At 56.1% G+C, this 20,062-nt stretch overlaps 7 protein-coding genes across 7 annotated transcripts; 3 read left to right on the top strand and 4 right to left on the bottom strand.

Moving 5' to 3' along the window:
* Positions 1–509: 509 nt before the first annotated feature.
* Positions 510–5,254, bottom strand: J7T54_002215 (uncharacterized protein; the record flags this gene model as incomplete). The annotated part of the gene is made up of 2 exons (XM_051504829.1): positions 510–4,964; positions 5,216–5,254. 2 exons carry the CDS (start codon positions 5,252–5,254, stop codon positions 510–512), a joined length of 4,494 nt encoding a protein of 1,497 aa, XP_051363909.1.
* Positions 5,255–6,711: 1,457 nt separating this feature from the next.
* On the bottom strand, positions 6,712–8,433 carry J7T54_002216 (uncharacterized protein; the record flags this gene model as incomplete). Its single annotated transcript, XM_051504830.1, has 3 exons — positions 6,712–7,352; positions 7,406–7,588; positions 7,857–8,433. The coding sequence occupies 3 exons, from the start codon at positions 8,431–8,433 to the stop codon at positions 6,712–6,714; spliced, it is 1,401 nt and encodes a 466-aa protein (XP_051363910.1).
* A 2,022-nt stretch (positions 8,434–10,455) lies between these two features.
* J7T54_002217 (Histone deacetylase complex subunit-like protein) lies at positions 10,456–12,358 on the top strand (the record flags this gene model as incomplete). The annotated part of the gene is made up of 4 exons (XM_051504831.1): positions 10,456–11,000; positions 11,079–11,375; positions 11,427–11,665; positions 11,724–12,358. The coding sequence occupies 4 exons, from the start codon at positions 10,456–10,458 to the stop codon at positions 12,356–12,358; spliced, it is 1,716 nt and encodes a 571-aa protein (XP_051363911.1).
* A 346-nt stretch (positions 12,359–12,704) lies between these two features.
* On the bottom strand, positions 12,705–13,739 carry J7T54_002218 (Mitochondrial GTPase-like protein; the record flags this gene model as incomplete). The annotated part of the gene is made up of 1 exon (XM_051504832.1): positions 12,705–13,739. The coding sequence occupies one exon, from the start codon at positions 13,737–13,739 to the stop codon at positions 12,705–12,707; it is 1,035 nt and encodes a 344-aa protein (XP_051363912.1).
* Positions 13,740–14,365: 626 nt separating this feature from the next.
* On the top strand, positions 14,366–16,314 carry J7T54_002219 (putative transporter-like protein; the record flags this gene model as incomplete). The annotated part of the gene is made up of 3 exons (XM_051504833.1): positions 14,366–14,811; positions 14,866–14,959; positions 15,022–16,314. The coding sequence occupies 3 exons, from the start codon at positions 14,366–14,368 to the stop codon at positions 16,312–16,314; spliced, it is 1,833 nt and encodes a 610-aa protein (XP_051363913.1).
* A 502-nt stretch (positions 16,315–16,816) lies between these two features.
* On the top strand, positions 16,817–17,864 carry J7T54_002220 (15-hydroxyprostaglandin dehydrogenase [NAD(+)]-like protein; the record flags this gene model as incomplete). The annotated part of the gene is made up of 3 exons (XM_051504834.1): positions 16,817–16,868; positions 16,947–17,533; positions 17,589–17,864. The coding sequence occupies 3 exons, from the start codon at positions 16,817–16,819 to the stop codon at positions 17,862–17,864; spliced, it is 915 nt and encodes a 304-aa protein (XP_051363914.1).
* A 466-nt stretch (positions 17,865–18,330) lies between these two features.
* On the bottom strand, positions 18,331–19,026 carry J7T54_002221 (uncharacterized protein; the record flags this gene model as incomplete). Its single annotated transcript, XM_051504835.1, has 1 exon — positions 18,331–19,026. One exon carries the CDS (start codon positions 19,024–19,026, stop codon positions 18,331–18,333), a length of 696 nt encoding a protein of 231 aa, XP_051363915.1.
* Positions 19,027–20,062: the final 1,036 nt, after the last annotated feature.

Here is a 20,062-nt window from a genome sequence, read left to right on the forward strand (position 1 = left end):
ACATTTACACCCAATACCGAAGAATCAGGAGCAGGCCAGCGGCCAGTCGGGAGGGGGACAAAGAGTGCTCCTCTCGGAACGCTTCTTGGTATTAATAGATTAATTACCGCACTACTCACGTGAGCGTGATATCGTATCGATCTATTTCCACACCTGTTGGCCATGTCGTCTCGTGTTCCATTCATCCAGTCAGTCCAGTCCAGTCCAGACAAGGATATCTCCTCCCAGTATGCGTGCATGTCTCTGGCTCTATTTTCCCCCTTTGAACCATGCCCAGTCCAACAAAGCCGCTCTCCCAGATGATGATAGGAAAAATGGGAGGTAAAAAAAAATTGGTATAATGAGTGAATAAGAGACGCTATTCAGCAACGCATATTCTTCACGCGTTCTCCCGGAGCACCATAATGTCTTTCCGCATGAGGATAGATATACAACAAAGAATTGAAAACTGAAAAGAGCGAGAGAAAAAGACAATGAGAGGGCGGAGGAACCGCTCAGCCGCAGCTACACTAGTCGTGAAGGCCGAAAATCTTCCGCAGCTTGCCAAACTTCTTCTTTCTGCCTTCCTCTGGGAAGGTAGTGGTTGTCGCCTCCGAAACCACGGGGCTCGAGGCCAAAGCAGCCGAATGGCTGGCGCCAGCAGCAGCGTTGCTGCCAGGGGCGCCCTGGTGGGATACGCTTCGTCTCTTCAGGAAGCCCATCTTGAGGCCGCCGGAAGCTGGGCCTGCGGAAGTGGAGGGACGCTGGGGTGCAGCTGTGACATTGTCGTCGGGCAACGGCCAGCTGGGCTGGTTCTTCTGCAAACGACCACTGTCATTGCGGACAATGTTGAGCTCGTCTTGGTTGCGCTCGAGGCGCGTATCCCGACGAGCCGCGCTCTCGCTGAGGTCTCGGGTAATCATGTTCGAGCTGTCCTTCTTGCGACGGAGGATGTTGGACATGAAGCTTCCCCTGCGTTGGTGGGCCGGTCTTTGTCCCAGACCATCCGCAGCTATGTAGCCCGGGCTGGCAGGTGGAGGGAAGCTCCCTCGGCCAGAACGGCTCCTTTGCAGCGTACCAGCCGGGCGGTCGTTGACAGCACCGATGGTGTGACGCTTGGGCTGAACGATCTCATCATCGCTGTCAGGTAGATCAGGCGAAGGGGCGCGAGCAGGCTTCGATGGGAAGCCTGAGGCTACTGCAGCCGCGGACTTGGCGCCGTTGGTGGAGCGCATCGATTTAAAGGAGAGACCACGTTGGGGCGGAGGAAGGGCAGCGTCCTCTTCGTCGCTAGAATAATGACGTGTCCGCCGACTCGCAAAGCGACTACCAACACCGCTCTCCTCTTCGTCGCTCGACTCGGCAAAACGGCTGCCACCCTTGTTCTTCTTGCCAAAGGACGAGAGTTTTGTCTGGACTTCTTTTGGCTGACTGTTGGCAAGGCGCATAGAAGTACGCATGCGGCTTCCGCCCATTGGCGCTTGGGCTGGTGGCGGGTTGAGGCTGCGGCGGCCAAAAGTCGACCCTGTGGGGGATAAAGACCGGATGCTGAAGCGACTGCTGCCCCGCGTGGGCTCGGGAGACACTGCAGGCTCAGGCGCGGTCCTCATGGAGCTCCTGAAGCCAAAGCCCTGGTTCGCAGGCCGAGCACGTCTGAAGCTGCTCTCGCTCGAGTCCGAGCCACGTCTGCGCAGAGTCGGTGCAACCCCAGCAGTCGAAGGGCCTGCAGATGACGATGGATGTGATTCCGTGGAATGCGTTCTGCGGTTAGCCAATGTGTTCCTGGCCACTTCGGACGACAGAGCAGGCTGATACGAAGCAGGACGAGCGCTGCTTGCCCGCGCATGTGCTGGTTCGCGAGCTCCAGCAGAGGCGCCACCGTTCGCGCGCATGGTCGTGCGCATACTCCCGTTGATCTGAGGGCCGCGCGCCACATCTGTTGGGGACGACCGCTCACCACGCATGGACTTCTTAAGCTTCGGCACGGGGGCTTCCGCCAAGGCGGGAGCAGGCGCATCCGCTGCTGGTTGCTGGGAAGCATCCTCGTGAGCCCAGCTCGTTCCTGGCATAATCTGATAAATCCTGTCGGGGTTGTGAGAGCTCGCGATGCTCGATGTGGACACGGGGCGGTCGGTTGATCGCCTCTTGTTCTTCTTGGGCTTTGCTGCCGATTCCTGGTCCGCATCCTCACCAGCCTCTTCCAGTGCCTCCTTTTCAAGCTGCCGGCGCTTGTCTACAGAGAGACTGCGCCAATAAGTCTTTGCATTCTCCCAATCGTCTTGTGTGGCGGGAGGTTCTTGGCCGCTAGCTTCCGTCTCGACGTCCGTGGCAGCGGGGCGCGTGCTTTCTTGAGACTTCCTCTTCGTCTTTTGATACAGTCTCGAGACTTGGGAGTCGGCCGGAGCAGTCAGAACGGCATCCAAGGACATGAACCCGCCATCTTCAACATCAGAGATGTCCTCGTAAGCGTCACTGTAGATGCTGCTGTTGTCGGTTGATTCTTCCTCTTCGATTATATCATTCATGACCACATTCGACCTAGTCGGTGTTGACGGCGCCGGTTCAATGGACTCTGAGGCTGCCGGGACAGTAATGGGCGATACAGCTGTGGTAACAGGGGCGGTAGGAGCTTGCGGCTCCTCCCGAGTGTCAACAGCTTCTGACTTGGGGACAGCCGTTGTCTCAACGTCGTCGGGAAATCCACCAGGCACGTCAAAGTACTCTGCCTCAGGAGAGATTTCGCCAGAATCCCGAGCAGCAGGGCTTGGTCCGCTGATAGAGATGGAGGGAATGTCTCCGTCGGCTTTTGCGTCCTCTGCCGTTGCATGCACAGCGTTGCCGGTGGTATGCTCATCAGGCTTTGCGCCAAATGCAGGCTCAGACACTGTCGAGCTTGGAACCTCGCCAGCTTCAGCAGCTTTCTCCAGCTCCTTCTGGTTCGCCACCACGACTGTCTCTGGAACTTGCTGCGACACCTCTGTAGTGTCTGTGGCGTTTGTATGATCCACCTCGTCGTCGTCCGTGTCCATGAAGCTGCTGCTGTCGTATCCGGACCCCTCAACAGATGTCACCACGGGCGGCAAAGGCTCCCTGGCTCGCGAAATGTTTGCCTCGTTCCTAGTCGGCGATTCTGACGCAAGCACGAAGCCAATGGCAGGGTCATTAGAATAGCCAACGGTCTCAGATTCCGCTTCAGGCGATGCCCTAGGGAGTGGCGACGGTGCGGGAGATGGAGAGAACGCTCGCTCGCCAGGTCGAACGAGCGGGCGCTCATTCGCGTCGGCCTCCCTAGGCTTCTTCTCGCGAACGCTTCCGAACAATGGTAAAGCAGGTCTCGGGCCCATAGTCTCGTCCTCGTCGAGCTTGGAAGCTTCTTTCTTATGTCGGTTCAAGATGCTATGCCACGTCTTCTTGGTCGCCTGTTGCGGGCTCGGTACAATGGGAGAATCGACCTCTGGAGGTTCTGCCGACTCCCCAACGACAACATTGCTCTCATCATTGAAGCTGACCCTGAAGCTCTTCCTACGACTAACCTCATCATTCGGGTCGCCGCCATGCAATGCCTCCGAGACCTCCGATCCATCGTCGGACGGGGAAGCGCCCCTTGCATTGCTAGTGTTCTTCAGCGCTGATTTGCGAGGCGATAACGATCGGGGCGGCGGTTCATGTCTGACGAGCAATTGATTGGCAGTGGGAGCAAAATGAGCAGATCTAGCCGGGCTACGTGCAGGACTTTCTGACTGCACCCGTACTCGTTGGACGCTTTCTCTCTTCGGATCGCTGGCGAATTTCTCGCCTCTCGGATCAGCTGATACGTGGACATCCGCGACCGCTTTCCCAGGCTGGGGTTGTGCGTTGTTGACAGCGGCCAGCGCGGCTTGTGGTGCTGGATGTGATCGCACAGGGACAGCATCGACCGCCGCGTTTTCGAGCTCAGTGTTCCTCACTTCGCGGGGCTGCTCGGCAACTACACGCTGGGGGGTAGCTGGGACCGCCGCAGAAACGGGCTGCATTTGCGCCTCGGGTTCAACCAAGGTCTCCTCCCTAGATAAGCTAGCCTTTGCATGTTGATTTGGTGTTTGTGCAGATCGTACCACCGTTTGCGGCTGCGACCCAGCCCTCTGTCGCTGCGCTGGTGGTGTTGGGTCTCGCGATGCTGTACCACGTGGCGAAGGCGACTCAACAGCGGACCCCCTAATCCGGCTAATTGTACCCTTTGCCAGATGTGAGCCGCTCCTTGATACGCCGGATTTGCTGGCCTTGACCGGCTTGTCGGGCGAGGGGCGCGCGCTCTGCGACCTGTGCAGCAGCTCGGCCTTGGGAACCATTCGTCGTGAATTTGCGTCGTACACCATCTGCTTTCCCGTGGGTGACGGCGAAGGGGACTCCATGCGCGATCGTGGATACGAAAAGTTGATGGACGGGCTTATGCTCCCATCATCACCATCGTCAGCCGGAGTGTACTCCAGCACCTGCTGCGAGTGCCGCGCACTGGCATTGGCTCGATTGGCAGGGGCTGAAAACCAAGACCCCTGGCTGTTGCCATCTTGCGCTTTCTGGCTGGCAGTTCGGAATGGTTGGGTTTGGATGGTCAGGCCGGCGGGATTGTGCGAGCTCGCCGGTCGCTGGACGGTCTCGGGAAGTCTCGGTACAGGAGGCACGTCGACTTTCTGGGGCGTTGGACTACGGCCTGCTGGCGAGGGACTTCGGAATGTGCGCTCGGTCATGGAACCCGTGCTGGGGGATCTGCGCAGGTCGGTTGAGCGACTCTGGGGCCGACCACGGCTGGCCGTCGACGAGACAGAGGCGCTGCGTCGAACGGATCGCTTCGATTGGGCTTCGGCGACATTTGTCGGGGTCGTGGGCCGCGCCTTGAGGGCGGCGGCCGCGGCGGCTGACGATAGAGACGTTGACGGTTCGCGACGCATGAATGCTGATGCGGCGGCAGTGGCCGCGTTTGGATTCGCCGTCTCCTTTGTCAGAGGCTGTTGGTCGGGGAGAGGGCCCTTGTCAGCAAAAGATCTTCGGGCGGCCTTTAGTTCTCGAGACAGTGCCAGGGCTGACGAGACAAGAAAAGGGAAAGTTGTTGGGTCCAGTTCGAGGCGAGCTAGCGAGCAGCCGAGAACGTCATGACGACACGGGGCCGGCAGCATTCCCAACACCCGGCGCGACTGATCGCGCCAACTCTAACCCAGAATGTCGCGGCAATTAAACCTGAGTGAAGCACCAGACGTACCTTGACTGGCGCTCGGCCTCTTCTAGAGCTTCCAAACATGATGGTGGATAGGGATTGGTGGCTCGCCCCTAGCGAGGCTTAGCTACCTTAGCTAGCGATCTTCGCGCATGCGATGACCAAAACGAGGCTAGATTAAACGTGATAATTAAGCAATTATTGGCAGTGGGATATTTGTGTCGATGTCGGCCTCTGTGCTAGTGATGATCAGCGCCTACCGTGGTCGAGGCTATTGCTCGAGCTGGCTCGGTGGTGGTGGTGGTGGTGATGGTGGTTGATGTTGGTGATGTTGGTGATCCGACGTTGCCTGGTGCCAAGGTGAGTCCAGGTAGGATGTGGGAATGCCTGGAAACACAAATCAATCAGGAAAAGATGTAAGCTGCACTGAGCGAGCTGAGCTGGGCTCAGATGGATGGATAGCGCCCAGACGTGGAATGATGGGCAAGAAAGTTGGCGGAGCGGCAAGATCGAGAATTGTGGCATTACCTGAGACCGTCTAAGTTAGCTCGACTGGAGGTGGCCCTGGCAGGGCCTGGGGCCGGGGCCAAGCCTGAAGCCTGGCCTGTGGTTGCTGGCACAGTGCATGACGCAAGGCTCCGATCCAATACAGCTAGTCTAGCTGTTCTGTCACTAGCGTCTGCAGTGCAAAGGCTTCGTATTCATGCGCTGCTCGCACTGTTCTCTGCTGTCGAGACATTGAACTGGGTCCCCATTGTCCATCAACTTCCTCAGCAATCTGGCCTGTCCGCATGGTGTTCATTTTGACTGCCATGAGGCATGGTATCTGATACAAGAAGTTTGATCGTGCAACGGGCGCTTCATGCGACGGAGTGTCGACGACGACAATCACCCTGACGCCGAGCGAGCCGCGCAAGGGACGGGCACGATCATTACCCGTACCCGTGCCTGTCGGTGATGACTTGCGTAGTCCGGTCTTCGGGTCACCACTAAAAAGCCGCCTGTTCCTGGCTGGGAACTTCGGCGACGTCTGGTCCTGTTCCAAACGACGATCTGCGCCGGCGGATCTAGCGCTTGAGCCGTTCCCGGTTGCGCCATCATGTTAAATTACTCCGTACACTGTCGGCACGTACCCATACCGGCTGAGACGTATCGTCATTGAGATCCTGGACATGTCGTTGACTTGAGACAACGGATTGTATTCTTGGGTTATGGATAAATGCTAGGTATGTATATTCCCCTGATGCTGAGAGCCCACTGTGGCCGCGCAATATGAAGATGTAAGTTACCAGGTAGGTTGCCGAGCCAAGCCCCACTCGAGCTTGTCGTCGTCCACCAATGTTCCATCTCGAGTAATCGAATCATTCATCATCCAGGGGTACTTGGCCATTGTGAATATCCAACAAGCGTGAATGAATCCATTGCAGAGAAGCCTCCCCACCGAGGTTTCTCCATCACACAGCTAGAGGGTGGTCGCAGCAGACCAGCGCCGCATTGCCCACGATCATGGACATATGCGTTGTGACGACCAACCCATACCGCTATGATGCCGCCGGAGGTCGTTGTATTGGCGCTGCGCGAGGTGGAGGCAATTCTCCTCCACCGCCGCCGCCAGCGTCCACTTCCACACCAGTCCTTGAATAGTCGTCGTACTCTGCCACATAGTCGTCTTCATAATCCTCCTCAGACTGCGTCGACTGCCCTTGCCCGTCGTGGTGGGGCGGTATATCCGGATCATACATCTCTTGTCGATCCAGCTGCTGATTTGGTGCATGCTGAGCCTTGCCTTGGGGTTTGCTATTCTTCCTCCCCTTTCTCCCCTTTGCCTTGGCCTTCTCCAACAGCCGCTTCCGGTCGGCTTCCTCTTGGCGCGCTCGGCGATCCTTGAGCTCGTATTCTCTTATCAAGGCCCGGGGAGGCTCGCCAAATATTTGTTCATACTCGCAAAACTCACACATCCAAAAGTCTTCTGGCTTGGGGGGGTTGTGCCAGTACTTCTCCTCCGCTATCCGCTGACGTTCGCGGGCCGCTTCCCTGAGCTCCCTGTCGAGTCGTTTGCGCTGTTGCTTACGGGACAGCTTCTTTGGTGCAGGCTTCACATGATTCCCCTGCGGTGCTGCAGAGTTCGGAGGCATCATGCCCACTGGGCCCGAATTCATGGATCCTCCCCTGGTGGTGTGGCCTGGCCGAGGTTAGCTCCAATCTCGGGACGGGCGTCTGGTCTGGAGGACATACCTGGCCATGCAATTGACCCAGGCACTTGGGAGTCACATGTGAACGTGAACTGTGTTGACGCCGGCGTAGGCTTGGTGGTTGCATTGTGCTGTTCGAGAAGACTGACGTTTTCTTGTCCCGATAGGGGATGTTTGCCAGCCTTCGCGATGGCATTGGAGATGATACCGCCTTTCGTTTCGGTGACTTTTATGACAACATTTGGATTAGCGACCTGAGCTTGTGGCACATACCGGAGACGCAAACGGGGATTCTGCTTTACCTTGATGCTCCCACGACGAATTGGCGGTCTTCTGATGCCGACCACCGGCAGACCACCAAGCATTGTTGTCTGAGATAGTACGAAGGGGACTCCTGCCATTCCTGGAACGTCCGAGACGCCCTCTGCCAGATCCTGACAGTCCAGGGCTATTTGCCCCGTAGCCACCAGACCCATTATGATAGCTCCTATCACCATTGACGTCTGCTGCTGACGGTACGCCGACTTGCGCTGATTGTGCAGCTACTTCAGCTGTCAACCCGTGAACATTACTCAGAGCCGAATCTCCAGCTGAGGGGATCTTCCGCTTCTTCTTGTTATTCGTATTCTCGAAGGAGTCGTAGCCATCGACCGAAGATGTGGCAGACAGGGAAGTCTGGGGTTTAGGATGCCGAGACTGGTCACCGTGTGCAGCCCGACCGTTCGTCCGATTCCCTTGGCCAGGTGATGACCGAGCGGCAGTCGTTACTCGTGGACCATCACCACTATGACCGGAGATGCCATACCCATCATCGCGGCGCGCGGTCCAATTCCGAGTCAGGTCTCCGCGGTGTACTTGAGACGCCGGGCCCAAAGAACCTAGGCGAGTAGTGCCGCGCTCCTCTCTCACGGTGAAGGGAGGATACTGAAACAGAGGTACCGAGTTCAATGTCGAGGACGGGTATCGGATCGAGTCGGCCACCTCAGGCGAGAGTTTCTCTCGTAATCGCCTCTTCGGCAGTGGCCTGATTGGCCGTTCAGGGAAGAGATCGGAAACGGTATCTGATGACATCGTTGGGCTATGATCTATTCGAAAGCACCATTTTGTCAGCCAGTGTACGGTGACGAGGAAGGAGCAGCAGGAAATGGCGATAGTGCTAGATTTGCGCAGAACCCGAGCATCGACGAGTTGGCTCCAGGACCATCGCGTATACCATGAGAAAGACATGATGTAACTGTTTGGATGCCCGAAAGATGCAGGGCGAAGCTCTGGGCCAGGTTACCCTTCGTGCTTGTCGATGGTGCTGAAGACTGGGAGCTGGAAGGAGGTGCTGAGGAAGGAGATTTGATGCAGTCAACGAGCCCGTACCTAAGGTAACCATCAGACATTGTACCAGCCTTTTTTCGCCCGATAATTCGTAGTTGAAGTATTGAACCGTGCCCGCACTCGTCTTGATTGTCAAGAGCGTCGGTCGATCGCCACGAGATTACGTTCACGCGGTATCCAAAAAACTTTCCCCAGTTCAGGACGGGACCAGTTCCAGACCTGATGGAAGCGTATTCTCTCGCACTATCCTACCGCAACCAAGGTCAGCCAGTATCCCACCACGTGAATCCTATCCCCTCGCAGCTTCAGAGTATGTTCGTCTGCATCGGATATCCCGTATGTATACACCAGGTTTCGTGTGCGCACAAGGCTGCGAAGCTTACCGGGAGGCTTGCCTCAAACTACACCGCGAACGATCAGGCGACGTGGGCGATTCGGTATCGACGGGGTTGGGGGTCACTGAGGGGTTGTTGGGCCGATCAGGGAGCAGGCAACACTATGCGGTAAAAGGATAGATCAAGGGCGAAATAAGGCCTCTCAAAAAAAAAAAAAAAAAAAAAGGAGATGCACTCCCGTTCTTTCCCCTTCGTTCTATGGCGTCGAGGTAGGCGAGGGAGGGTTGGCTGGTTGGAAATGCTCGATGAGGTATCGGTCGGAGTCGTGTGGCACTTGGGAGCTAAGGGGCACAGGGGGGGTCGAGACCTTAGTCATCCGCATAGACCATGACGGCGGCGACACAAGGCTGGCTTAACCTAAGCACAATGACGGCGGACCTTCGAGCCTTCGTGTGAGACGATAGATCTGAACAGGGCGTAAATTGACCAAGCGGGGAATACGTTGAGAGATCCAGGAACAATCCCATCTATAGAGTCGGTTGCAATGTTTTCATCTTCCCACATAACGCATCCAGTGCCAATCAACTTCTAAAGTTGTTAATCGCCCATGTGATAAGTAGAGCTCAGGCCATCTGTAAGAGATATATGAGATTTATAGGGCAAAGCTAGAACTTTCGCCAGACGAGCAGTTTCGACATCCTGACAACGATAGCCAGTGAGGACCATGGCGTCACTTTGTGTTCTCGCGACGTTATCTCATCCACGTGAACAGACGTCAAGAGCCCCGCATTGTAATGGCTCGTTCGGCATGGATGGCATTCCCAGGAACGAGGCAGAAGGGGGCGTTAATGCTGGCGCGGATTTCAGCACCTGGGCATTAAACCGGGTAGGCAATTCAGAGTGGAGATAAGTTACGTCTAGCGGCGGCTGAGCGCTGACCACACGCAATGGCAATCGCAGCACGCACTTCCTTCCGCGGACAGCTCGTCCGTCCAGCCCTCGTTTCCTATCCCACTCTTCCAGCAGTACGCATTCTCTTCAAACTACCCTCTAAGCGTGCTTCTACAATCATTTCTTGGGCGCTAACACGTCTCCAACCCATTATATCAGCATGCGCGGTTGTCAACTTTCACCTCGAAGCTATTACTGTTCCTTTACGCGAATCTCTTTGCACTAGCGGGCCAGTGCTGGTGATCCAAGACAAGACTCTCCACAGGCGACGCTGGGATCACTCAGCTTCAGCTGGACTCATTCCAAAGAGTTACACGAGTGTATTATTACGCAGAATTACGCTGAGAGAGCGTTGCTTTACTGCTTCACAATAGCCATCCGCGGCTGGCCTGCGCGCTCTCGTCGCGGGCGCTTCCCACCCACCTCCACCTCCTCTTCCTCCCACACCAAGCGCTCGATCGACAGATCACCGCCCGCTTCAATGGCACCGCCTTCTCCCCGACGCTCCTCGAGAGCGCGAGCCACGAACTTCCTAAGCCATCAATCCTCGACTTCATCAGGCCGCGCCGAGCGCAACCACCGAGCCAACAACAAGACGTCGTCGGGCAAGTCGACACCTAGTGCGTCCTTGTCCTCGGAACCACTCGAAGACTACGAGGACACTCTTCTTGGTCGACGACGCAAGCGCGGCCACGAAGACGAACCAGAGAAGCCCCAGCGTCAAGACCAATTAGACACAGCCCATGCCAGTGACAATGGGCAAGACGAAGAAGACGAGGCTGTGCGGTGTATATGTGACTCGGAGGACTATCCAGGGCGTCCACCCGTTGATGGGCCGGATGCCGACTTTTTCGCGGCAATTGAGCTGACAGAGGACGTTACGGGCTTCTTCGTCCAGTGCGACATTTGTAAAGTGTGGCAGCACGGTGCTTGCGTTGGCATTTTTAGCGCCGAAGCATCCCCAGACGAGTATTTCTGCGAGCAGTGTCGCAACGATCTTCACAAAATCAACACAGCCATCAATGGGTGAGTCGCCCCTCTCCGGTCACACCTACCTTACGCTGCCAGCCATTGTCCAGACACTGACTCAAACCGCGCGCACAGGCAAAAGTACTCCAAATATCTCCCGCTCCATCGACCACCGCCAGCATCACAACCTACCTCTCGAGCGACGTCGGTAAGCAGGGACCGAGGCCAATCGCCCAAGGGCTCGAAAGAGAAGAATGGACGACCGACGTCTTCACAACTAGCCGCAAAAAGACGATCTACTATGAACAGTCGAGATGCTGCATATGACGACGACCAGCTACGGCGAGCGATCGAGGCTAGCAGAGAAAACAACTCCGTAGATGGTGACGGACCCTTGAGGCGGACGAAGAGAGGGCGCAGCGATAGTGAGGAGTGAGTACCTACATTCCCGGGATTGCTTCATGTGATCTGACTCACTGGCAGGAACGTTCCCAGCGTAAAACGACAACGGACGAACTCGCACTCGCCTTCGCCGCCACCGGAAGAGCGTGAGGATGCTAGCCGGGAGCAGTCCGAAGACGAGGCGCAAGCCAGGAACGGAGCGAAGAAGACCCGCAACGGCAGACACCAGAGAACAAAATCCGAGGTGGAGGACAAGGACCGCCTGCGGCAAGAAGCAGCGAACAAGCGCAGAGGCCGCGCAGAGAGGCGGCGGGGTGACGGTAGGCCTACTTTTCTCGGATCTCTCTTGCAAGACCACCACTGACATGCTACGCGCAGATTCAGATCCATCAGAGGACCTCCCTCTGGCCCAGGTCAAGGCAGCGCTGCCCCCAGAAGAAGAGCCGACGCCTGAGGTCGAACCAACCATACCACCACCGCCTGTGCCAGGCACGCCGCCAGCCACTGTTAACAATGCAGGCAACTCACACAAGAAAGGAGCTCGGAGCAATCACAAAAAGGGCAAAGGCAAGGGACCTCCTGGCAAAGACCTTCATCATGATCGGGAAGATTCACCGGCACGACCAGCACCGCGGGACATTGCCAAAGCAGCAGACGATCCACCCGCACCCAAATCGACGCCGGCGGACAGCAAGCCTTCTGGCAAGGGGAAGGCCGGGGTCGCACACAAGATCACCATGCTGGACATGAAACGCCGTGTTGGTGCGATCATGGACTTTATCTCGCGAACGCAAGTGGACCTCGCGGCAGAGGGCAACCTCTCGTCGAGCAGCAACTCGACAAGCGGAGAAGCGTCGCCTCAGAAGACCCCTCTGGGACCGGTCACTGGCGAGACCAACGGGGGTACGCCGGAGACGACGGGCCATGACAAGGATTTCAAGGATCTGGACTGCATGCAGATGATGGACGTTTTGACGCGCGATATGGTCAAGTGGCAGAACCAATATAAATGAGGCAGCATGATATATGGAAAGAGACTGGGGGCAAGGGCGTTTTTTTTTCTTCTCTGGGCGTTTGCGGATATCTTGGCGACGAGCACAGCCGTCGTGTCCATCTTCATCATCGGGAGCACTAGGTGTTGGGAACATCACCGATCCATTACGCAGCAGCATTGCGAGGCTTCCCTGTTCATTACCTTTTGTCGTCGAAAACAGTCAGACAAATATATACCCTGTTCAATTTATTACTAGGACACAACACGGAGCTGTTGCTGTTCATTTTTCTTGGATTGGAGGTCGCATTACTTCGTGATTTGCTGTTGTTTTGTACATGGGCTCTCTCTATATGCAAGATCCTTCTTTACACTGGCCCGTCCTTCGCCTTTTTCCTCTCTTCCTTCATGGCCTTCTTGGCTTGGTTGAGACTCAGGCGCGGCTCGGACTGCGCGAGCGCGTGGGCCTGCAGCGTCTCCTCCGACAGGTCATCCAGCACGTATTTGCCCAGCTTGCCATCTCGCCAGAGCGACAGTACGCGTGCGGCGGCCTCGGGCATGTTGGGCACGCCTCCCTTCTTGAGCTTGCCCTCCTTGCGCGCCACGGCCTCGAGAAACTCGTAGACGTCGTTGGTAGGCGCGCAGTAGCTCTTGTACGATTTCGGGTCGAGTAGGTTGAGCTTGTACAGTAGGTAGTCGCACAGAATCTCGTCGTCAATGAGACCCTTTTTGATGCCGTGCGCCAGCGCGACCTTCATCATGGTCTCTCCGTCCTCGACGTAGGGCTGGAAGATGCCCGGTGTGTCCATGATGTACACGCCTGATGCGACACCGCCCTTTTCCTCCGAGTCGATGATGCGCACGGCCGTCCCGACCCTGCGGGTAACGCCAGCCTGGTCGCCCGTCTGCGCTGCCTTGGCCACCTTCCCGGAGAGGCCGTTGCTGCGCAGCGCATTGAGGAGCGTGCTCTTGCCCACATTGGGCATGCCCACTGCCAAAGCGCGGAGACCTGTCAGGCTGCCTTGCTGCATCGCCAGCTCTTTCAGGCGATCTATAAGTTTAGTCGTGGTCTTGTTGTCAGCCTTGTCCCAGAAGACGACCCGGTCGCCGTAGACACGTCTCAGCGCTTGCTGCGCATTCTTGGAGCTCTTCCCGAGGAGTGTCTTGGTATATACCACTAATCGTTCTCGACCGGCAAGCATCTGCTCGAGATGCGGATTGTGCGTCGACAACGGGAGACGGAAGTCGCGACATTCGAGGACGACGGAGATCTGGGGGAGGATGGTCTTGATCTTCTCAGCGCCGGCATGGTGATGACCGAGGAAGTATGTCTTGGGTATTGAATTGGGCGTGGGAAATGACGTGCGAGGGGCGAACCCCGTGAGAGCTTTGCTCACGCTCATCGTTCCATTGCAAGAGCGCAACTTCTCAGAAGAAATCGGCATTCGATTCTTTAGCAAGGATGGGCTTCTTGGACTTTGCGCGTTGACGCGTTTCTGGAATCGGATTTGGAAATCTTCTCACGAAAGCACGTGCCGATAAGATAAGCGGCAGAAGAGGAACGGAACGACAATGTTGGCGCAGCCAAGACGTCACTGACAGCGTCTGGCCCCTCGGGATTTTGATCTTTAGTGCCACATTCCACATCCCACAACCAATCGAGTATGCAGATCTGCGCATGTGCCACTCAAATTACACGATTAGCGAGAGGTGCATATGTTTGCAAACTGTATCGGAAGAATATGGCTGAAGCAGGTATTTACTGAGTAGGTGAAGGCATGATATTCTTCCAGAACATATTATTCAGCGTTACATACGTGGAGGAACAATGAGATTTACTGCCCTGATGCACCTCATTAAGGGGCAGGCGGTGTTGGGCAGTGACGATAGTCTTGCCGTTTTCCGGCGTGGTGGCTCTTCTGATAATGGCTCCTTGTGGCAACGAGAATTCAGTTGCATTGACCCCTCCCCCATGACGTTCGTCTCGCAGCCGACTTGACTTTGTCTTATATATATACATACGGGCTCGATGACAGCAACTACGGGGTCCGATGACCCTCACACCAATGCTACTCAGCACAGAACTACCAGAGAAGCCGTGACGAGGCGTACAGGTCGAGATATAGTGTCGACGGACTCCACGCGCCTTGACACGCCTGGCCTGGTCTGCGCTCTGGAAGACGACCACGATGACCCAGCGTCGAGGAGGGCGAAATGGAAGGGCTACTTTGGCCCAGGCGGAAACTTGAGACCGTTTCGACTGCTCAAGGTGGACTTGCTCAACCTCAGGGGACGCTGGGTGTCGGATTGGTCAATCTTCAACCAGCAAATTCTCGCCAGTTCGATTTACATCTTCTTCACAAACTTGCTGCCGGGGATCACATTCGCCAGTGATCTGTACCAGCTGACGGGAGAGTCATGGGGCACTATTGAGATCGTCTTCAGCACGGGTCTTTGTGGAATTATATTCGCAGTGTAGGTCATTTCGGCTATGAGAACGACACGTTCCTGAGGGCTGATCTCATCTAGCTTCTCAGCACAGCCGCTGACAATTTTGGGCGTTACTGGCCCCTTTTCCGTTCTGGCTGAGAACGTATATGAGCTGTCGCAGAATCAGTTTCAAGTGAGTTGCATCTCCATGAATAAAGAAAGAAACCAGCGAGCAGACCATACTCATGCTGCCAGGTCTCCTTTCTTTCAGTGATGGCATGGTCTCTCATCCACGCCGGGTGGATGCACTACCTCCTCGCCATCTTCAACGCCCACGACTGGACGATGAAGTATGTCACCCATTTCAGCGGTGACATCTTCTCCCTTCTCAACAGTGTCATCTACTTCCATAAAGCTGCCATGGAACTAAAGCGAACACACGAGAGGACAGATATGGCTGCCTTCTTGTACGCCATCATTGGTGCTGTGGGCACTTGCCTCGTCGCCATCCTCCTGTCTACCGCCAACAGATGGACACCCTTTTTCCATCGCTACGTGAGACTCGGTCTGACAGAGTACGCGGCTGCCATTTCCATCATCCTCTGGATCGGCATACCATATATTGGCGAGCTGAGGGACCTCAACCACGTCAGGCTCGAAGTCTCGACAACCTTTCGACCCTCGAGCTCGAAGCGCGAGACATTCTTTGTCGAGTTCTGGAAGGTACCCGTTGAATGGGTCTTCCTGTCCATCATACCCGGCGCCATTGTCACTGTGCTATTCTACTTTGATCACGAGATCAGCAGCATTATCTGCACCATTGACCGTTACGGTACTCGCAAGCCTGGTGGTTTCGCATGGGATGTCATTCTCCTCGGCACGACGACAATCATGTGCGGCATCCTGGGTATCCCCCCGGCCAATGGCCTCCTTCCCCAAGCACCACTGCATTCCGAGAGTCTTCTGCACTATGTGGAGAAGGAGGAGGAGAGTCCAAGACCGACAACATCCGACAGCCAAGTCCAGGAGCCGCAGTTCGTCGCGCGCACCTACGAGCAGCGGTATTCCCCCTTGATTCAAGCCGTCCTCATCTTGGTCTTCGTCTCCCCGCCCTTCCAGAAGCTGCTCGGTTTCACGCAGACTTCTGTGCTCGCTGGACTCTTCATGTTCATGGGCTACCAATCCCTGAGCGTCAATCCTATTCTGAACCGCATCGCGAATCTTCTGACGCCACCAGCGGACTTGCCACAGCTGCCAGACAAGGTGACGTGGGTGGGGATCCATGGCTACACGGTGACGCAGGTTGTCGTGACGGGTATCGTTTTTGGTGTGACGCTGACAGTTGCCGCTCCTGCGTTCCCCTTGATCATCATTGCGCTGGTGCCCCTCCGTCTGACGCTGATGAGGAAGATTTGGTCGAGAGACACTTTGCGCTTGGTCGATGGGTGGGCATGTCGACAAGGCAAACCGGAGGATGAGCCGCCTGTCGTTCCTGAAGAGACGTCGCTGCCCCTGGACGAGGAGAAGGCGAAGCATGTGACGTCTTGAGGATGGTATGATCTACATGAGGCGATGTGCGAGGTTTGACATTTTTGGATAAGACCGCAATACTAATGAAATACAATTATAGACTATCATGGGTAGATCCATCTTCCCGTCTACATTTCTGTACGGGCAGTCATTCGTGATGTGTGTGCCGTATGGTAGACCGACTGTAATCACACCTAGTTCTCAGAGTCATACAATATCCCGAGTGGACAGCCACTGACTCAGGAAAAGGCTTCCAAGACCGGACCGGAAACTCTGAAATTGGTCTTGGATCAATATCCATGAGTGAGTGTCTGAGGAACCAACAGCCGACCCGGCTCTGAATAGCTCCTCAGCGCGCGGGGTATACGCTACGCTGAGGAAGACTATAGCCGGGACTGGTAGCAACGGCTCGAGGGGAGACAAAGGTATTTGAACTACCCGACGTAAAAGAGGCAGCGTTGCCTTCATATCATCATCTCCTCTATTCACTAGCTCATCGCGTTCTTATAATTCCCCCACAATGGTACTCTCAGTTGCTGGCAAGAATGCCATCATCACAGGCGGTGGATCAGGTATGCACATTCACTCTCACTGCGAAGTGTGAACCCACATTACTAGTGTCTTACCTTGTACTAAACTACATGTCATAGGCATCAACTTGGAATTTGCCAGGCTCCTTCTCGACATAGGCTGCTCAGTCCTCATAGCCGACCTCCACTGTCGCCCCGAGGCTCAGTCCCTGCTGGACCAATTTCCCCCTTCTTCCTCCGACAAGCCCCAAGCTGTCTTCCATAAGACGGACGTCACCTCGTGGCCACAGCTGACCTCGCTGTGGAGTACAGCCCTCACCCACTTCCCCAGCATCGACATTGTGGTGCCCGGCGCAGGCATCTTCGAGCCCCAGTGGTCGTCCTTCTGGGATCCGCCCCAGTCCGAGAGCAACCCTTCCTCTGCGTCGAGGGACGACGCCAACGGCGAGCCGGGACACTATGCCGTCCTGGACGTCAACCTTGCGGCCCCCATCCGGCTGAGCCAGATGGCCATCGGCCACTGGACCTCGCACAAGCAAAAGGGGTGCCTGGTGCATGTGGGCAGCATCGCCGGGTACTGCACCGCCATCAACACGCCCCTGTACTTTGCCAGCAAGCATGGCCTGCACGCGTTTGTGAGATCCCTTGGTGGCCTCCGAGATGAGCTTGGCATCAGGGTCGGGTGCGTGGCACCAGGTAGCGTACGCGTAAGTTGTCTCTCCGACCACATGCGATGAATGTGTGACTTATATCGATCGACAGACACCTATGTGGGCGGAGGACCCAACCAAGGCCTGCTTGGTTGATGAGAACACAGTCCTCATTGAGCCAAAGGAGATTGCCGAGGCCATGTATAGCCTGGTCGTGGACGAGAACCTGGGCAACGGGACGATATATGAGTGCGGCAAGGGAAGCACGAGGGTTGTGCCTGAGTACAATTTGGATCCGCCGAACGTCGCTGGCGCGATGGTGCCGGGGTATGAGAACGCTCAGCGAGACTTGTATGAGAATCTGAGGAACAATGGCATGAAGGTGTGAGCCGGCTGGCCACATTGCATGGATGGTAGGACAGCAGAGCAGTACTGTCAGTCACTTGTGCTGGTCGTCCACTTGCAGAATGAAGTGTACATTGTGCAATTAGCAGCAAGAAACAACATTGCGTCGGTAGCGAAAGAAACTCGTGTGAACAAGAAGAAATAACATTCATGTTAGATGAAGCCCTCCACCCGGGCTGGGTATCTCAACTTCCAGTCTCTCTCTCTCTCTCTCTCCCTCCTCCGGCAAAGCGCCCCCGTCCTCTTCTAGGCTCCTTCTCCTCCTCTGTCTTGCCCATCGCGGATTTGGCGCGCCTCCTCTGTAACAGACGAAAGAATATATAACAAGAGAGTGTAACGCCCTGGACCTCGTCAAGCTCGTCCAAACGTCGAGGAAATACAGGCATGTATGTAAAGGGAACGTAAGAAAGAACACCGTATGTGCCCAAATCTTCAATTCGCACACATCTTCACTTAATGTTCTTGAAGAGATCTTGGCCCAGGCTCCCTTCGTCCTTCTCCAACTCTTTGAGCTCGGGTATCATGGGCGGCGGCGGCCCGCTGGGGGCGTGTGTCGCCGGTTTCGTTGTCGACTGCTCGAAGAGGAGACTGGACCGCTTAGGATCGCCACCTCTCAGGCGTCGGAACCACCCACTGCTTCGCTTCGATTTCCGGTCATCGTCCATCACTGAGGAGGCGCCGGTCCGGCTGGGGGGCCTGCTGCCGCCGTTGATCGAGGGGGCCGCTACCGATGGGGTTGTGGTAGTCGCTGTGCCGATTCCGCTGGGTTGCTGTCCCTCTGCATAACTGTTATTCAACAACGATCGACTGAGGAGGCGGCGGAGACCGCCCGACCGTGTCGTAGACATGGTCGGACTTGGGGGTATGTCGTCCGCTGGCCGCTTTGTCCCGGCAGGTTTGTTACCATTTGCGCCTCCTTCCTCCGCGGCGGGCTTGCCCTCGAGGGCGGCGGCCGTCTCTGGGTCCTCCAGCTTCCGAGCGGATGTCGCAGTGGTCACTGACAATGAATTGTCGGCTGGCTTCTCGACGGGGGATTTCGGCGGAGGCGGGATGTTTGTGCCGTCGGTGATGCTGCCAAAGTTGAGGTCCAAAGCGGGCAGCTCGAAGCGCGAGCTTTTCGTGCCATTGTCGACTCGGCCAGGCATGTTGATATGTAATAACCGCCGAGCGAGCTCGGTATCTGGTAGGTATTCGTTCTTTCCCGGAAGACGCGTGTGCGACAGTTTAGAGGAGGCCGACAGGGGACAATGGTCGCGAGTATCCAAGAAAAGGGGGCTGGTTGCAAGTGCTGGCAAAGGGGGGCTCTCCACGTTCTATTGATTGATGGAAAATCGATCTGCCAGTACGAGCCAGACTCGAAAGAGGGTGAGAGATCCAGAGATCCAGAGATCCAGACGCGGATGGTGGCAGCAAGCAGGGCTGCTCAAGCTGGTTGAGTGCCAAGAGACCTGGTTCTCGCTCGCACAACGCTGCAGACAGAGGTGGCGCGGTGACCGGCCAGCAGGGATGAATGAGGCTGGTGCTCGCTGTATTACTCACAGGCGCTGTCAATAATAGCCGTTGATGAACTGAGAGCGACCAGGCACTAATGAGCAGACCCTTGTCGTTCCAATTTCGACCTTAGGCGGTTGGTAGATGATACAATATGTGCAAGCAGCAGCGAGCGGAGCAGAGGTCCAATGGTACGCCGTGACGAACCGAATGGTCAGGGGAACCGAATTATACAGATATTGATGCTGTACAGCGATGGGGAGAGGAGGTAAGGAGGAGGTAAGGGATGACGAGGCCGGTAGTTCTCCCCTCCCCTCGCCTCCAGTCGAAGAATGACTGTTAGTTGGAGGTTGGGCCTCGCCCAGGCTGGGACTGGGAGAGTGGCAACGGCTCGCTGGGGAAACTTGCAAAAAGGGATAGTGGAGTCGGAGGGTTCCATGCCCAAGTCCCCTCCAGCGCCTCTTGCTAGTGTGGACACCTACTGTACCCGTCGGTCCTAACAGGCTAATGCATGCGCGACATCATGTCCCCGCCAGGTAACCCCCAAGGACAGTTCCGACCCGCTGAGGATACTTGGACCCTGCAGGCAAAGAAAAGGTACCCCGATTGCCTCCATCACTGTCTCGGCATCTAAGCAGTCTCCAGTTCTTTGGTGCAGCTGGCAGGCTTGGAAATAAAATTGAAGAGGCC

Source organism: Emericellopsis cladophorae (genome assembly GCF_022114955.1).
Source record: "Emericellopsis cladophorae strain MUM 19.33 chromosome Unknown NODE_10_length_638493_cov_120_236322, whole genome shotgun sequence".
Taxonomy (NCBI): domain Eukaryota; kingdom Fungi; phylum Ascomycota; class Sordariomycetes; order Hypocreales; family Bionectriaceae; genus Emericellopsis; species Emericellopsis cladophorae.